This window comes from Pseudoliparis swirei, chromosome 20 (genome assembly GCF_029220125.1).
Source record: "Pseudoliparis swirei isolate HS2019 ecotype Mariana Trench chromosome 20, NWPU_hadal_v1, whole genome shotgun sequence".
Lineage (NCBI taxonomy): Eukaryota > Metazoa > Chordata > Actinopteri > Perciformes > Liparidae > Pseudoliparis > Pseudoliparis swirei.
This window is the reverse complement of record NC_079407.1, coordinates 24,386,586-24,404,317: the sequence shown is the minus strand read 5'-3', so window position 1 is coordinate 24,404,317 and position 17,732 is coordinate 24,386,586. Positions and strand designations below refer to the sequence as shown.

At 39.3% G+C, this 17,732-nt stretch overlaps 1 protein-coding gene across 1 annotated transcript; it reads left to right on the top strand.

Annotated features, from left to right (window-relative positions):
• Positions 1-8,681: 8,681 nt before the first annotated feature.
• Positions 8,682-17,332, top strand: laynb (layilin b). Its single transcript, XM_056441916.1, has 7 exons — positions 8,682-8,902; positions 10,744-11,050; positions 11,487-11,644; positions 12,199-12,243; positions 13,255-13,332; positions 13,461-13,581; positions 14,487-17,332. Exons 1-7 carry the CDS (start codon positions 8,830-8,832, stop codon positions 14,803-14,805), a joined length of 1,101 nt encoding a protein of 366 aa, XP_056297891.1. The 5' UTR covers positions 8,682-8,829; the 3' UTR covers positions 14,806-17,332.
• The last annotated feature ends 400 nt before the right edge of the window (positions 17,333-17,732 follow it).

The following is a 17,732-nucleotide window of genomic DNA, read 5'->3' as shown; positions in this document are numbered from 1 at the left end:
TATGAGAAATTGTTTTTTTCAAAATATCTTTAAAAACAAATTGTTACATTGCCAGGAAGTAAATTTTGTTTTGCTTTATACAGAAGTTGTGCTGTTTTGAACTCGTACTAAATCCCTAAATTTCAGTGTACGTGATTTTAAGAAAGTGCATTGGTGTGCTCACGAATAAGAAAACAACATCAACAATAATGAAAAACACCGGAAAGACACTCAAATAACGACGTCAACTGAGTTAGAGCAGATGTGCAAATCAATATTATTTAGAAAAGCCAGTACTATTTTTTATGTTTATCCTAAAATGATGCAAATCAATTGATTTTGGATATGGACCAAAATGTGAAGGTCTTACCGTTGCTGGTGTCTCGTGTGACAGAACAGGGTGTGTGTGTGTGTTTGTGTGTGTGTGTGTGTGTGTGTGTGTGTGTGTGTGTGTGTGTGTGTGTGTGTGTGTGTGTGTGTGTGTGTGTGTGTGTGTGTGTGTGTGTGTCTGTGTGTGTGTGTGCAGTGTGTCTTTTATTTGACCGCCTCATGACACATAAAACCAGAGAGGTGTGACGGTCAGGCCTCCTCTCCGGCAAATGAATCTGTCACTGAGTTTTGCCATAAATCTTTCATGTTGACAACAACTCAGGTTTCAGGTTCACATGACCTGAAACACAGATGCATTATGTTATGGATACATTATGTCATGAGGCATTATATATCATTAATTATTATTATTAAGAAGGCATTATGTTATGGATACATTATGTTATGATGCATTATATATCATTAATTATTATTATTATTATTAAAAAGGCATTATGTTTTGGATACATTATGTTATGGATACATTATATTATGAGGCATTATATATCATTAATTATTATTATTATTATGAAGGCATTATGTTATGGATACATTATATTATGATGCATTATATATCATTAATTATTATTATTATTATTAAAAAGGCATTATGTTTTGGATACATTATGTTATGATGCATTATATATTATTAAATATTATTATTATGAAGGCATTATGTTATGGATACATTATGTCATGGATACATTATGTTATGATGCATTATATATCATTAATTATTATTATTATTATGAAGGCATTATGTTATGGATACATTATGTCATGGATACATTATGTTATGATGCATTATATATCATTAATTATTATTATTATGAAGGCATTATGTTATGGATACATTATGTCATGGATACATTATGTTATGATGCATTATATATCATTAATTATTATTATTATGAAGGCATTATGTTTTGGATACATTATGTTATGGATACATTATATTATGAGGCATTATATATCATTCATTATTATTATTATGAAGGCATTATGTTATGGATACATTATGTAATCGATACATTATGTTATGACTAGATTATGTTATGGATACATTATGTTATGGATACAGTATGTTATGGATACATTATGTTATGGATACATTATGTAATCGATACATTATGTCATGGATACATTATGTAATCTATACATTATGTTTTGGATACATTATGTTATGGATACATTATATTATGAGGCATTATATATCATTCATTATTATTATTATGAAGGCATTATGTTATGGATACATTATGTAATCGATACATTATGTTATGACTAGATTATGTTATGGATACATTATGTTATGGATACAGTATGTTATGGATACATTATGTTATGGATACATTATGTAATCGATACATTATGTTATGGATACATTATGTAATCGATACATTATGTCATGGATACATTATGTTATGGATACATTATGTTATGAATACATTATGTTATGGATGCATTATGTTATGGATACATTATGTCATGGATACATTATGTTATGATGCATTATATATCATTAATTATTATTATTAAGAAAGCATTATGTTTTGGATAAATTATGTTATGGATACATTATATTATGAGGCATTATATATCATTCATTATTATTATGAAGGCATTATGTTATGGATACATTATGTTATGGAGGCTGTAGCTCATGGTGTAAGGTTCTGTTCTCTGTCTACTGTGTCTTCTCTGTCTCCTCTGTGTCTCCTCTGTCTCCTTGATTGTGTCATTCCCTGCACCTGCCCTCAGCCACTCTCGTCTCGTTAATGTCTCATGTCATACATCTGTTTTCCCCCCTATATATTGTGCCACTCTTTCTCTTGTCTGTTGCTGGATTGCTGTGTTTACCTGATCCTGCCTGTTTCGACCCTGCCTACCTGCCCTGAACCCCGACTCAAGATTTTGCCTGCCCCTTTTTTGGATTTGTTGTAGAGAGAAAAAGCAGAAGAAAGTAAAGGGTTAACAGGCAAACAGGGTCTTAACAGGCAGGTCAGGAATAAACTCTAATAACGCTGGAAGGTTTGGCGGTGACACACAAGACAATCTGGCAGAGGACAAGTGGAAGTGAGGGAGCTAAATAGTGAGGGACTAATGAGGGGATGGGCTGCAGGTGAGAAGGGCGTGAGGACCAGGTGAAGGGAATGAGGGACTAACGAGGTGATCAGAGGCAGGTGAAGGGAGTGAGGACCAGGTGAAGGGAATGAGGGACAATCAGGTGAGGATGACAGGATCTGGAATGACAAGAGAGTTAATTAAACGTGTAAGCAGGATGAATTGAACTAGGAAGGTGGGGAATTCGTGACACATGGGGGGAGAGTCTTCTTCTCGCACCCACAAGGTTGCCGGTTTGATCCCCGCTCTCCCCAGAGTTGCATGAGGTGTCCTTGAGCAAGGCACTTCACTTTCAGTCCACTGCTCCTGAACAACTAAAGACGGGTCAAATGCAGAGAAGAGTTTCCCCACGGAGATAAATAAAAGTGTTCACGTCTTTCTTTCTTCCAAATCATATAATAACAAAGGATTCAATTTCTTGAGAGAAAAAAACACCTTGAATGCCTAAAAGGTGATCACTGTCGCCACAAGCGGGATTAAACCTCCCACCATCCTCTATTGTCTTTGTGGCCTTGCAGTCCAGGGAGTCTCTATAGCTCCAGGCTGCAACGTGCTGCTGCTATACACGTAGAAGCCCCCATTGTTCCTCAGGAATATAGAATAGAAAAGGAGTGTCCGCGCTTTCGCCGAAGTGCCCACGGTGAGCGGAGACGTGTGTTACACGATCCACGGATGCGTCACTCTACAATCTGTTAGTCCTCGTCTGCGTTCACCTTCTATGCAGCATCACACTCTCCATGTCATCACCATGCGATCGCTGCAGGGCCGGAGAGAATGTTTTGATGGAGATGTCTGCAAAACAATGTTCCACCTGTCCATCAGCGGTGGTTTGGTCTGCATGAACCATAACAAACCCACAAATTAAATAATTATTTGACAACTAACCATTTAAAGCACATTGCATGTGTGAAAACCATGTGCCAAGTGCTTTAAAAATATTCCTACTTCTGATCAGCTAAATGTATCTGTCGGAGATATTTATTTTATATTAGTATTTATTTATTTTATTGGCAAGTAGTATTGTTTAATCATTCAGGTGTTTTTGCTCATTTAATTTAGATTATTTGATATATTAGAATCGCTTTTTTTCTTGTGATAGTTTTTAGTTTGGTTTAATATTTCATCTTTTGATAGTTCATTTGTTCGCTAATTTTTGTTGTGTATTTTATTCCGTCAATCAATGCAATACAATACAATATTCTATATAATATACAAAACAGAAAGACTGAAAAGGTATAGGTAGAAGAAAAATGCTTATATATTCCTATCCTAAATTATTATTATCAAATAAATCAGATAATTAATATAAAATAAAGAAAAAGAATAAAGAAAATAATTACAAATTTGGATATATATATATTTAATTGGGTAACACTGTGGGCACCTGTGGTCATAGGAGTAGGTAGGTACAGGACCAGCATGCACCTGGGTAGGCCTATGTTTTTTTTACCAGCGCAGGAGAGACAGCATGAGGAGTTCCTTTTGTTCTTTTGTTTGTTTGTTTTGTTTAAGTTCAATAAATTATCAAAATAACTGAATCTTGAATGCACAAAGCTTTATTTCGGCTGCGTGCACCACAAACCCCCCATGGTGCGTCAGTGGACATTTGATTTATGTTTATTTTTTATTTATTAAACAAATGGCCATTACAGTATCTTTTTTTTTGTTTAAACCAGACTGCCAGAGTGCTGAGATAATTGTTAATTGTGAGTGTGCATATCTTCTGGCTTTCACCAAAAAGAAGCGATAATGGTTACTGACAGGGATGTGCGGTCAGTGGAGGCAGGTGAAGCAAAGTTTAAAAAAATAATAATGATAACATCAAATTTATATTTATATTTGTCCACCGATCTTTATGTATGACTAATTTCGAACATTTTATAGTCAAAGTCGCTGAATTTGCCTATTTCCTGTGCAAATACAGGATGAAACGAGAGTTGAGGCGACGAGTCGAGCCTCACCTCTGATTGCGCAATCCATCACAAGCTGGGTTGATGTAATTGGCCCGTGCGGGTTGCCGTATCTCTGCATGTCGCCAATATAATGTTTGCAGATATGTTTATTTGCCCTGATAATCCACAGTCTGACTAAGGTCTTTAACCATTCCAGTTTAATGTTTGTAAGTGACATATTTAGTTTTGCTGATGGGAAATAAAGCCGCAGTGAAAAGGCGCAGGGTGAGGCAGATAATACTCTGCCGCCCTGCAGGGGGCGCTAGTGAGCCAACGGGTACTTGTTGCTGCTTCTTCTACGCAGAGGCGCCAGGCGAGTCAAGTCCGTTTGTTTTTGTATTTTGCTACGCCAGACCGCCAACATGGAAGAGGATTATATATCTAAGCTTAGAAATGTCTGATAACTGGACTTTCAGTCAAAAGTGGACGTGATTAACACAGGTAGACCAACGCCGGAGCTAAAAGCTTTGCTTCAAACTTTTATTTACCTTTACGTATCTGTAATATGTACCGTGTGTGTTGTGTGAAGAATGCTGATGAGACATGAAATAACCAGGAGCCAATTGAATAAGCTACCCTTTTGGGTTTATAAATTTGTAAATCTGACACAAAAGGAGTCAGTGCCTCACCAACCATGAACCTCACGTCACTGGTTACTGATATATAATCACATGAGAAAACAATGACATCAAGGCCCAAGGCAGGATGCAGATGTCGCTGTGGAAGGAAGAGGATACACTGGGAAGCTCATGAGGGCACGGCACTGTACGCTGTGGGCATGTACACTAAAGACGGCCATTAGAGGAGCTAAAAATAAACATGCAGGATGTCAATGTAACATCTCAAATAACACAAAATGAGTCAAAAGAGTAGTAAATCTCCAAAATTGTATGTTATTTTTCTCACAATAATTTGCTCAACGCATGTCCTCTTAAAGCAAATTAAATGGATATGAAAATATGAATAGAACAGCGCTGTAAAGATATTCAAAATAGCTGGAATAAAAGTAGCATTAGTATTATAGAGTATGATAATACTATAGTTTTAATACTGATGCATGCATACATATATATAGATATAGATATATATATAGATATAGAGAGAGAGAGCCACTCTTCTGTCTCCTTGATTGGTTAATTCCCATCACCTGCACTCAGCCACTCCTCTGTCTCCTTGATTGGTTAATTCCCTTCACCTGCCCTCAGCCACTCCTGTCTCTCCTTGATTGGTTAATTCCCTTCACCTGCCCTCAGCCACTCCTGTCTCTCCTTGATTGGTTAATTCCCTTCACCTGCCCTCAGCCACTCCTGTCTCTCCTTGATTGGTTAATTCCCTTCACCTGCCCTCAGCCACTCCTGTCTCTCCTTGATTGGTTAATGACCTTCACCTGCCCTCAGCCACTCCTCTCTCTTCTTGATTGGTTAATTACCTTCACCTGCCCTCAGCCACTCCTGTCTCCCTGATTGTCTCATGCCGTACACCTGTGTTTTCCCCCCTATATATCGTGCCAGTCTTTCGCTTGTCTCCTGTCGGTTTGTTGTCTTTACCTCTGACTGATAGTGGCTCTGTTTTAATCGCTCATGCCTAGTTTTTGTTCGATAGTGATTCCTATTTTTTTTTGGAGCTGCTTTCGAGCTAGAGTTTTTATGTTATACCTGTTCTTGGAGTGAAGTATTTTTGTTTCGCTTTAAACCTGGAGTCATCCTGTCTTTCTCTGCACCTGAGCCTCACCCCGTGGCACATACGACATCCCTGACCTTTGACCTCACATCGGATCAGGCAAAACTCCAAAAAAATAGAAAAACCTTCCACGGGGATAAATGGGAAGAACCCTTCAGGAGAGAAACAGAGGAGGATCCCTCTCCAGGATGGACAGAACAATCAATGTCATGTGACCAGAATGAAGCGTTACAGAGTTACAACACATGCATTGAGTATGACAGAGTGTATGAATAGTTGTTAGTAGTTATGGAGCACGATCCAGACCTCCACAATCCATCAGGCAGATGGAGGGAGAGAGGAAGAGTGGGCGGAGCATCAGCCGGGCCATGGTATCAGACCCAGCCAGGTCCAATGGAGCCTATGGGTATTAAGGGGAGAAGAAAGTAGAAAGAAAAAGTTTCTGCTTCACAGATTAATTAGAATATTCTGGACTTTTTTCCTCATTTTACCATTTGTGATATTATGTGATTCTATTGTTATATAAATGAAACCACCTGAGAAGTTTGGAGGGGAAATATCTCTTTGGTGGAACAACTGTAAACAAGACAAGGAGCCACACACAAGACACAGATGTGTTATTGTTATTAGCGGTAATACGACATAAAGAATATAAACCACCGGTTAAAACTTCTATATCGTCGTGAATGTTTTTACGGCCGAACATTTGTCTTTTACTTCAAAGTAACCAGAAACTAAAGCCGTCAGATGAATGTATTGCAGTAAAATAACTAAACTCCACTGTGATATGTGGGGGAGAAGTACATCAAAGCAGAAACATAAAGCAAAGATCTTCAAGAGAATGCGACCAAGTACTTGAAGTAGATATACTTTCCTCTCTTGTCACGAGATGTCATGAGTGACGTCATCGGACAACAACTGATTCATTTGGGAGTTGCTGCTCGGCCTCGTTTCGTCAGTAGTGTGGCGCCATCTGCCGGCCAGAGGGAGTCACAGCTCCGAGGCTCGTCGTCCTCTGATGGAGGACAGCAGGAGACACACCTTCCTCCTCCATGAACACAGCAGAGTGACAGCAGAGGAACAAGTACCCCTTCACCTCTACTTATTGAGACAACAACAACAACAACAACAACTGCCATTCAAACCTAAGTGACACAGGCCACTATTTACCCTGTTAGCCTTTACATTTTCCAGTCTGAGGATTCTGCTGAATTCAACTGAGTAAAAAATATTTACTTTTTAGGCTTAATCTAACTGCTCCAGACTTTCACAAATCATTAATGTTCTTTAAATAAAGTTGAGAGGCCTGAAAACCAAAGCAGGAAGTAGGGTTCTCTACAAAAGCATGTTCCTCTTCCTCCTCTGCTTTCCTGTTCCAATCTCTTCCTCTTTATCTCGTGTCCCTATGGTTCACATGCTGCCCCTGCTGTGTCTCTCCAAATCCGTTTCCTTTTAAACATTTAAACTTGCTTCGTGTGAGATGTGTCTCCTCGGACAGCGTGGCGGATGAACGGAGTCACGTGACATGAGAGCAGCATGTTTACCAGACTTGGAGAAGAAAGGTCGACTTGTACTTTAACACGCAGCGTGTCAAACTTAAAAGTGTTGTTTTCGCGTGCCTGTGTGCATGTGTGTGTGTGTGGGCGTGTGTGTTTGTGCGTATGTGCGTGCATGTGTGTGTCTGTATGTGTGTGGGTGGGTGCGTGTGTTTGTGTGTACGTGTTTGTGTGCGTGGATGGGTGCGTGTTCTCGTACTTGTGTGCGTGTGCACGTGTGGGTGGGTGTGTGAGTGTGTGGGTGTGTGTGGGTGGGTGTGTGAATGTGTCTGTATGTGTGGGTGTGTGTGTCTGTATGTCTGGGTGGGTGTCTGTGTGCGTGTAGGTGTGTGCGTGTGTGTGTGTGTGTGTCTGTATGTGTGGGTGTGTGAGTGTGTATATATGTGTGTGTGTGTGTGTGTGTGTCTGTATGTCTAGGTGGGTGTGAGTGGGTGTGTGAGTGTGTGTATGTGTGTGTGAGTGTGTCTGTATGTGTGGGTGTGTATGTGTGTGTGAGTGGGTGTGTGAGTGTGTGTATGTGGGTGGGTGTGTGAGTGTGTGGGTGTGTCTGTGTGTGAGAGTGGGTGTGTGAGTGTGTGTGTGTACGTGTGTGTGGGGGTGTGTGTGTGTGTGTCTGTATGTCTGCGGGTGTCTGTGTGCGTGTGTGTCTGTATGTGTGTGTGTGGGGGGTTCTGTGTTTGTGTGCGTGCGTGTGCTCGCCTGTGTATGTGCGCTTGTGCGAGTGTTTATGTGCGTGCGTTCGTGCTCGTGTGCATGTCTGTAAATGTGTGTGGGTGTGTGTGCGTGTTATGGAACAATAATCCCGACTCTTCCTCTGAGCTCGTGATACGCAGCGTCAGCACAAAGAAGCTCATTCATCTCATACTAAAGTCATCACTGCACATGTGAAATGGGATTTGGCTAATTTGGTAAAACGAATGGATCCTCGGAGGTTCGACTCCAGACCCAGAGGGAGAACAACAAAAGCCAAGTTGGACCCCCCCCCCCCCCCTCAGCCCGGCGCCATATGCACGCCTCCACCCAGACCCACTCCGGACTGGCCCGCCTCTCCCCGGAGTTCAGATCACGACGTCTGACCATCTCTAAAGTCTTCAGCTCGTTTACAGGCCACACACATTATATTGTTTTTAGGACGACGTGTTGCATCACAACCGGGTGAACATGTAGAAATGGATCTGATGACGCTCTTCGGCACCGTTATCGCCGTTTTCTTCCACCCTGGAGCCGCGTCCAAAATAAATGGTAAGAATCTACTTCAGGATCAACGAAAACACTCGGAACTTTGTAAACTCTTTAGGAAACGATATGATATAATGTGTGTGTGTGTGTGTGTGTTTTAATTTTTAATTTTATATTCAACGTTAAGACTTCAACTCGTTTTGTTTCTTCCCGGATATTTTTTCAGTCTTTTTTTTAAATAAAAGTTTGCATGCAGCTCTGATCGAGGTGTTGCATTTGTTTAATTTAATAAGGCACTTTATTATCTTTATTGTCGGGATTGAGGTCTCGAGGTCTCGAAGAAGCATGACGCACACACACATGTACGTTTATGTAATTATAAACAGACTGCACACGGCATCACGTGACTGCTGGGAAACGAACGTCAACACCACGGATTTGAAGTCAAGAAGTCGCATCGGTTTTTTTCCAAGTTTAATACAAGCTATCATAAAACTATTGGTCTCAATCCAATCCTCACCATTATACAGCAGGTCGTTAAACGAGCTCTATTTTGTATATTATCTGTAAGGTACAACAAAATAGAAGTATTTAACAGAGATAAGATGTTTAGTCATTGTATTTGTTTCTTATGTTATGCTTTTTATGGGGAGAATAATATGTTTAAACTATAATATGATTATGTGTTGATGAGTCATAAGCAATAACAGAAAGTATTGGAACCACTGGTTTCATTTGTTGGCTTTAATAACCACCCAATCCTCACCATTATACAGCAGATCGTTAAACTAGCTCTATTTAAAAAAAATATATATTATCTGCAAGGTACAACAAAATAGAAGCATTTAACAGAGATACGATGTTTTGTCATTGTATTTGTTTATTATTTTATGTCTTAACTCTAATATTATGATGTGTTGATGAGTCACAAGCAATAACAACAAGTATTGGAACTACTGGTTTCATTTGTTGGCTTTAAACTGGCATTAAACTGTAAATGATGCCTTTAAATAATCAATATGTATTGTGGGTGACCTCAGCGAACCCACTGCATGTGTTTAGACGTCTCATATCTATAGATCTGTCACGGTCAGCGTCGGAAATACACAAGGGCAAAGGGCAAAACTGCCCCTCGGGAATATAATTTTGCCCCTGATATCACAAGGAGAGGCAAAAAATGCCCCCAGAATTTCAACAATTTAATAGCATTTTGTTTTTGTTCTTTGTGTGTGTGTCCTATCTGTATAGGTACACACACAAATAAATCAATAAATATTATTTGTAATTCTAAAGAAAGACAGAAAGAAGGTATAATTGTTAATAGTTGTTAAAAAAAATGTAATAACAATAAATAGCCACAAAGAAATACAAATAACATTGCATATGATTGTCTGTTTTTTGTTCAAAGAATCTAAGAAAACACCTTGACTCTGTAGACTACTGCCTAATTGTCGTATTATTGCCATTGCTCATATATTGTAAGCCTAAATAAGTATATATATTATTTTTGAACAAATCTTAAATGTTATTTCACAAATTTCAAAAAGTGCCCCAATTTCTTTTTACATGCCCCTGGAGTTCAGTCAGTGGGGGCAAGAACTGCCCCCGAAAAAATATGTAAATGTCCTACCCTGGTCACAGTGCATCATATCATCCAAAATATTTAGAATGGAACAAGACCAATTAAAAAAATAATAATCAAGGCCTTAAATATACATGTTTCACACTATAATTAATTTACCAATGGTTTACAATCGCAGGAGCATGTGGGGAAAGAGATGCTGGCTTCTAATTGGTCCGTGATGCTTCAGGTAGTTTATAGTCTCTCTGCCACGGGTCCCGCGATGGGAGTTCTTCACTTATCGTCTTGTTTACCTCCCCCCCGATGCCGACCCGGCGTCCAGGCCAGAGGATCTGCCGGCGTGGGACAGAGCGCCCGTGCTTCAAGGTGTCCTACATCCAGGACAGCAGGCGGAGGCTGAGCTTTGAGGATGCCCGGCGGGCCTGCAGGTCGGACGGAGGCGACTTGCTCAGCATCGAAACGGAGAGCGAGCAGCGGCTGATGGAGAGGTTCATACAACAGCTGCAGGCTGGAGATGGAGACTTCTGGATCGGGCTCCGCCGCAGCCCACAGCTCCACAGGGCGGCGGCCGCTCACCCGGGTTGCCCCTCGCAGTACTACTGGCTCGATGGAAGCAAAGCCAAGTTCAGGTCTTGCTATGATTTAAAACCGTACATGCGATGATGTAAATTGTCCCATTTAACCCTCCTGTTACCTTAGGGTCAATTTGACCCCATTCAATGTTTAACCCTCCTGTTACCTTTATATTTACTGACATATTTTACCCTCAGGGTCAATTTGACCCCAGCAATTAAAACCTCCAGAAAATTATTAGAATTAATATTGTTTCCCAAGTTTAAGTGTGAGGTGCTTTATGTTTGTTTGTTGACTACCTAAATAGCCCTTTAAATATATTAAAAAGTTGATATTTCTTATATGTTTGACACAGTGAAAAACAGCCTGGGGTCAAATTGACCCGAAAGAACACCGACATTAAACATTGAATGGGGTCAAATTGACCCTAAAGGTAACAGGAGGGTTAAATGCAACACGAGTCTAAAGTTGAGGCTCTTATCCGCTGTGTAGGAACTGGCTTTGGGATGAACCGTCGTGCGGTGTTGAGATGTGTGTGGTTCTGTACCACCGGCCCTCCGCACCACCCGACGATGAAGGTCATTTCCTTTTCCATTGGAACGACGACAACTGCAACTCCAAGAATAACTTTGTCTGCCAATACCGAGAAGGTACGCCAATAGATCACAGACACTTCGTGATTTTGCTTTTATTTGGGTTTTTTAATCCACAGAATCTGAATCTAATTGGGAAATTTGTGTGACAACCGCATGCACTAATAAACAAGTAATGTACACTTTTATTGTCAGTCGCCTGGATTAATGTACGACTCTGGTATCTAGAAACCACAGCGGATATATCAGCCTCTGTGCTTAAGGTATACCGGATATCTACATACTTATTTTAGAATTATCCTATTGGTTTTAAGTCCTTTAGGACTTAAAACCAATAGGATAACAAGCTAAGTGTGCCAGTTTAAATAACAATCATGAGCATTCCTTGAAACCTCTGGATATTTCTTCAGGGCTCATTTTATGTTATATATTTTTGACATTATATTCATAATGATTCTTCCAGTTGTTTGTCTTTTATTTCTATTTCAAATAGAAAGTGGTTCTTGAATATTTACTTATATTAATCTCTTCTTTTTTTGTGCATATTGAAGTAGCATTGATTACATCATCATACAACAATTGACTAACCTTTCTCTGGGGGTTTTTTGCAGAAAAACCACCAGTCGTTACTGAGAGAGGGAACAAAGCACTGGCAGGTACAGCATGTACTTGACTACCCTGCAACTACTGTCCTCGCATTATGTTTTTAAGGGGTAGATAACAAGCGACTATAGATGTGTTTATACGTTATCAGGACAAGTTAGACTAAACCATCGCAACACAACATTTTAATTTAAATCCCCCTTTGTCGAGATGAAGACATCTATAGTCTGTATGTATTAAATCGGACATATCATGCCCGTTACAGTGTTTATATGCTTTCATGTTGTTCTTACACTGTTTGTCTTAATATACTTGTATTCACATGGATCTATAAGACCCCCTCTCCCAAAAAAAATCTGCTCTGAATAGCTTGTGAGAAAAATATGGTGCACTTTTGATACTCAGATAATGAAGCTTTTAATGTGCCTGCGTGTGACACCCAAAAAAAGGGAGTTACTAGCTTGTTGAATCACATGTTTTTCGAAGAATTAGGTCATCTTAGTTCAGAGTTTGTGCGTTGGTAATTTTCTGTTAACATTAAGAATTGATAAATTGAGGAAGTTAGAGTCCAAAATCATACATGGAGTGAATCAACACATTTAAAACGTATACCTCACATGTATTCACATACAGTGGGTACGGAAAGTATTCAGACGCCTTTATATTTTCCACTCTTTGTTTCATTGCAGCCATTTGCTAAAATCAAAAAAGTTCATTTTATTTCTCATTTCTGTTCACTTAGCACCCCATCTTGACAGAAAAAAACAGAAATGTAGAAATTTTTGCAAATTTATTAAAAAAGAAAAACTGAAATATCGCATGGTCATATATATCGTGAACAACTTAAAACAGGCGACTGAAGCAAAATGTGCTTCGAGATGCACATCATCAAATCATCTAACAAGTCACATTCGAAACAATTACGCACGGAACGTGAAATTTGTAAATCAATATGCTCTTAATATTTCACATGTTTCTTTTTTTCTTTTAATCAGTTAGAAATCTGCAACTTTTTTCTTTTAATCCTCAACTGATTATTTTCATTTGTTTTCTGATTGCTCTAGTTCCATCTGTAAGGCCAAATGTGTTCTCGACGACAGAAAGTGATGAGAGGATGAAAATAGGACTACCTGAGTCGTCAGGTAAGAAAAGAAAAATGTAGAGTTAAAGCCCTAAACCAATGCTTTAAGTAACTAAGTATTCACTGATTACGGTCTATGTTCTCAAGTCAAATAAAGGGAAGTTATATGTATATATTCTGTCCTTTCAGTTTCTCTCTCAGACGACGGCCTCTATGTTTCCTACATCCTTTATGCAACGATTCCGACTCTGCTGCTGCTGCTGCTGTTTGTAGCTGCTGGCTTCTTCTGCTACAAACAGCGTGCCAAGAGGTAAAAGAATACAACATTGTAAAACATTTATTTTAAGAAGCGTTTTTTTAAGAGATGATGTTCTTTTTTTTGTATTATTTTTATTTGAAGAGTTAACATATACTATTTGTTACGGAAAGTATTCAGACCCCTTTAAAATATTTACTCTTTGTTTCATTGCAGCCATTTGCTAAAATCAAAAAAGTTCATTTTATTTCTCGTTAATGTTCACTCAGCAACTCATCTTGACAGAAAAAAACGGAAATGTAGAAATTTTTGCACATTTATTAAAAAATAAAAACTGAAATATCACATGGTCATAAGTATTCAGACCCTTTGCTGTGACGCTCATATTAAACGCACATGCTGTCCACTTCTTCTGATCCTCCTTGAGATGGGTCTACTCCTTCATTGGAGTCCAGCTGTGTTTAATTAAACTGATTGGACTTGATTAGGTGAGGCACACACCTGTCTATATACGACCTTACAGCTCACGGTGCATGCCAGAGCAAATGAGAATCATGAGGTTGAAGGAACTGCCCAAGGAGCTCAGAGGCAGAATTGTGGCAAGGCTTCCTTTATGTTGCCTTTTAAAGAGGTAATTTCACCGATGAGCAGCATGTTTATATGATTGTGTTGAGCTCTTTCTCTTTTATGTCTTTCATATTCAGCAGCTATAACCCCCCCCCCCCCCCCTTCCATATCAAGCTGCTAAAATGTTACAATACCACTGAAACAATTGACACTGTACACAATTGCACTATGGAAACAAACACCCACATCTATCTTGTTTTACTTGGTAACGTTTATTTTATTTTAATCCTCTTGTGTATTTTTATCTGTACATTTGCTGCTACTGGCTGGCGAAATTCAGTTGCATAACAAAAATGACACTAAAAACCTCTTAATCTTTTATCTTCATTCAGGAGGAAAACAGAAACGGAAAGCTACCCCAGCAGATCGAAACCCTGGATGTCAAAAACAGCTTCGCCTTATGCCGTCGTACAAGGGCCTTACGCCTTTAGTGACGTCACCAAACTGCCTCCCGCCGCTCTGGACAGCAGCGTGTCGGCACACATCGTGACAAAGTACTCCCGTGCTCCTTCCCAGGACTCCCAGTGTGACGATTACGAGAACGTGTCATGTTTGGACGGGGAGACCGGCTTTGTGACCAACGACATCTACGAAACCTGCAGAGCTCAGAACCGGCATACTGGTTGGGTGGAAAATGAGATCTACGGCTGACCCGTTGAGGCCGAACCGATCGGTGTGAATGTCCGTCGGCCTCTTGCCGGCTATCGAATGTGACGCAGCTACACAAAGGAACACAACTACTGGTGACTTGTGTTACATTACATTTCATCACATGTCATTCAGCAGACGCTTTTATCCAAAGTGACTCACAATAAGTGAATTCAACCACGAGGACAAACTCAGAGCAACAAGAATCAAGAAAGTAACTTTTCTTCAAGAAAGACAAACTACAAAAACACCATAAGTAATACTTTAAGTAATACTATAAGTAATACCATAAGTAATACTATAAGTAATACTATAAGTAACACCATAAGTAATACTATAAGTAATACCATAAGTAATACTATAAGTAACACCATAAGTAATACTATAAGTAATACCATAAGTAATACTATAAGTAATACTATAAGTAATACCATAAGTAATACTATAAGTAACACCATAAGTAATACTATAAGTAATACTATAAGTAATACCATGAGTAATACCATAAGTAATACCATGAGAAACACCATAAGTACGACCATAAATAATACTATAGGTAATACCATAAGTACTATTATAAGTAATACCATGAGTAATACCATAAGTAATACCATCAATAATACCATGAGTAATACTATAAGTAATACTATAAGTACTACCATGAGAAACACCATAAGTAATACTATAAGTAATACCATGAGAAACACCATAAGTAATACTATAAGTAATACTATAAGTAATACCATGAGAAACACCATAAGTAATACCATAAGTCATACTATAGGTAATACTATAAGTACTATATAAGTAATATCATGAGTAATACCAGAAGTACTATATAAGTAATACCATGAGTAATACCATGAGAAATACCATAAATATAACTAAGAGTACTTTTTAGTTTCTGATGGAAGACGTAGAGACTTCCTGCTGTCCTGATGTCAGTGAGGAGCTCGTTCCACCAATGAGGAGCCAGGACAGCACACAGTCTTGATTTTGTCGAGTGATTAGCTCGAAGTGACGGAGTCACAAGTCGGTTGGTTGATTGTTCAGGATTAATTAACACACAGCGGTGTTGTCTTGGACCTTTATTCCAAAAACGTGATCGCTTGTGAATCTCTTCAGTGTGGCGTCCTGAGCATCCAGCCTCCAAGGCTGCAAGTCAAATCAATGTTTAAAGCAGGTGTAACGGATCCCCGTATATCATTCGGCGTGAGACTTTACTGCTGGTGAACTTCTTTATTTCCTTTCTTTCGTTGTATAAACATGAACCAAAACTCTTGAATAAAAACCACCTTGTCACCACCGTAAGAGCATTAGCCTCATACGGGTCCATTAAAACTATGAAAACTTGACATCAAATGCGCATCCGACGGTCACATTTAGCCGTACCGTCAAGTTTGTATATTAACATAAAATAAAGGTGCGCTTCCTTTTAACATTTCAAAATAAAAGTCAAATTTAGCTCAAAGCGGAAGTAGATTAAAACATATAAAAAAAATCATTAAAACAATACAATATAAAAAGGCATACATCAAAACCAATAAAGCAGATACAAAATAAGGCAATCAACACAAAACAATAAACCTTTTAAGGGGTTATTTACAGCAGGGTTTTCCCAAAGTTGTGTCATCCGCTAGTTAGCGTGTCTTGCTTCCCAAGAGAGTTTCTCAAATTTGTCGATGAAATTGTGAAATCTGTGCATGGCATTTTTTGGATTCAAGAGTAATAAATGAGTTGTGTCAAAAGTATAACAAATATTTTTCAAATCTTTTCAATAATTTACAAGACCTGAAGTCTGCGGCCATGCTCGCAGCTCTGTGAGGCTGTGTCATTAGCTGAATGCTAACATTAGCATGCTCATAAAAGCCAAAGAAAGGCCTTTCGCTTACCATGTTCGCCACCATAGTGTTGTGTCTTAGCGCGCTAACATTTGCTACAACTGAGAGGATTGTCGTTAGCTTAGCAGCTACTTTGTTTTTAAGCATTACATGACATTTGAGCTCTGGGAATGCACTCAAAACCACAAACGAAACCATATGCTGCTGCCATAACATTGATATGTAATACCCTGAGCAAGCTCTCTAGATAAATTATGTAACTTTACTGCAGCGCAAAGGCGTTGGTTTTAAAGAGGCATCAATGAATTCAAATCGGCATCACTGAGTCAGCTCAGGTGAACAGTGCTGCTATATTTGGCATTGTGGATTTCACTTGAGTGAGAGCAAGTTTTGAGTACTCACTCAAGGTTACTCATCCTGTAAACAGATCCCAAATAAAACAGCCCTTTTCCAGTCACGATAGATATTATGAGACACGAGGACAAAAAGATCCGCTTGTCTCTCTCCATCGGTGAAGGTGTCCTATTCAGGGACGATTCTCACCCTTTAGTTAAACCAGAAGAGAGCTGTCAGCCAAGTGTAAGGCTTCCTGTTTGGACTCTGATGTCAAAGAGCAGGACTGTACATGCGGAAACACTGATGACAGAACTGCGCTGACCCCGGTGACCTTTAATAAAGCTGTGGCCTTACTCCGACTCCACCTGACTGTGTGGGAAACTCAACCCCTTTTTTTTTTTTTTTAGGAGTTGCCGGTTCTGTAATTATGTCATGGATGTAAAAAGCACATGCAAACCTTGTAAAAATCAGTAAAAATAATTATGGATATACATCGCCGAACAAAAATTCCTGCGTTATTTCCGAGTGGGCTGCTGGGTCTGTGTCTCGGAAAAGATGTTGCAAGCCCAGAAAGGAGAGGCTGACCGTGTTCTTGGAGAATGTTCGACAGGGAATGCCAAAAGCACATCTGGAACTCTTATATTCAGGAAGTCTATGCGTGACAACGGAGGCCCTTCGGAGCGCTGCTCTCCATGCCCGTTTAGTAATCCGCTGCTACACTATGACTCCCCGAGCTGAAGGGAACAACTACTT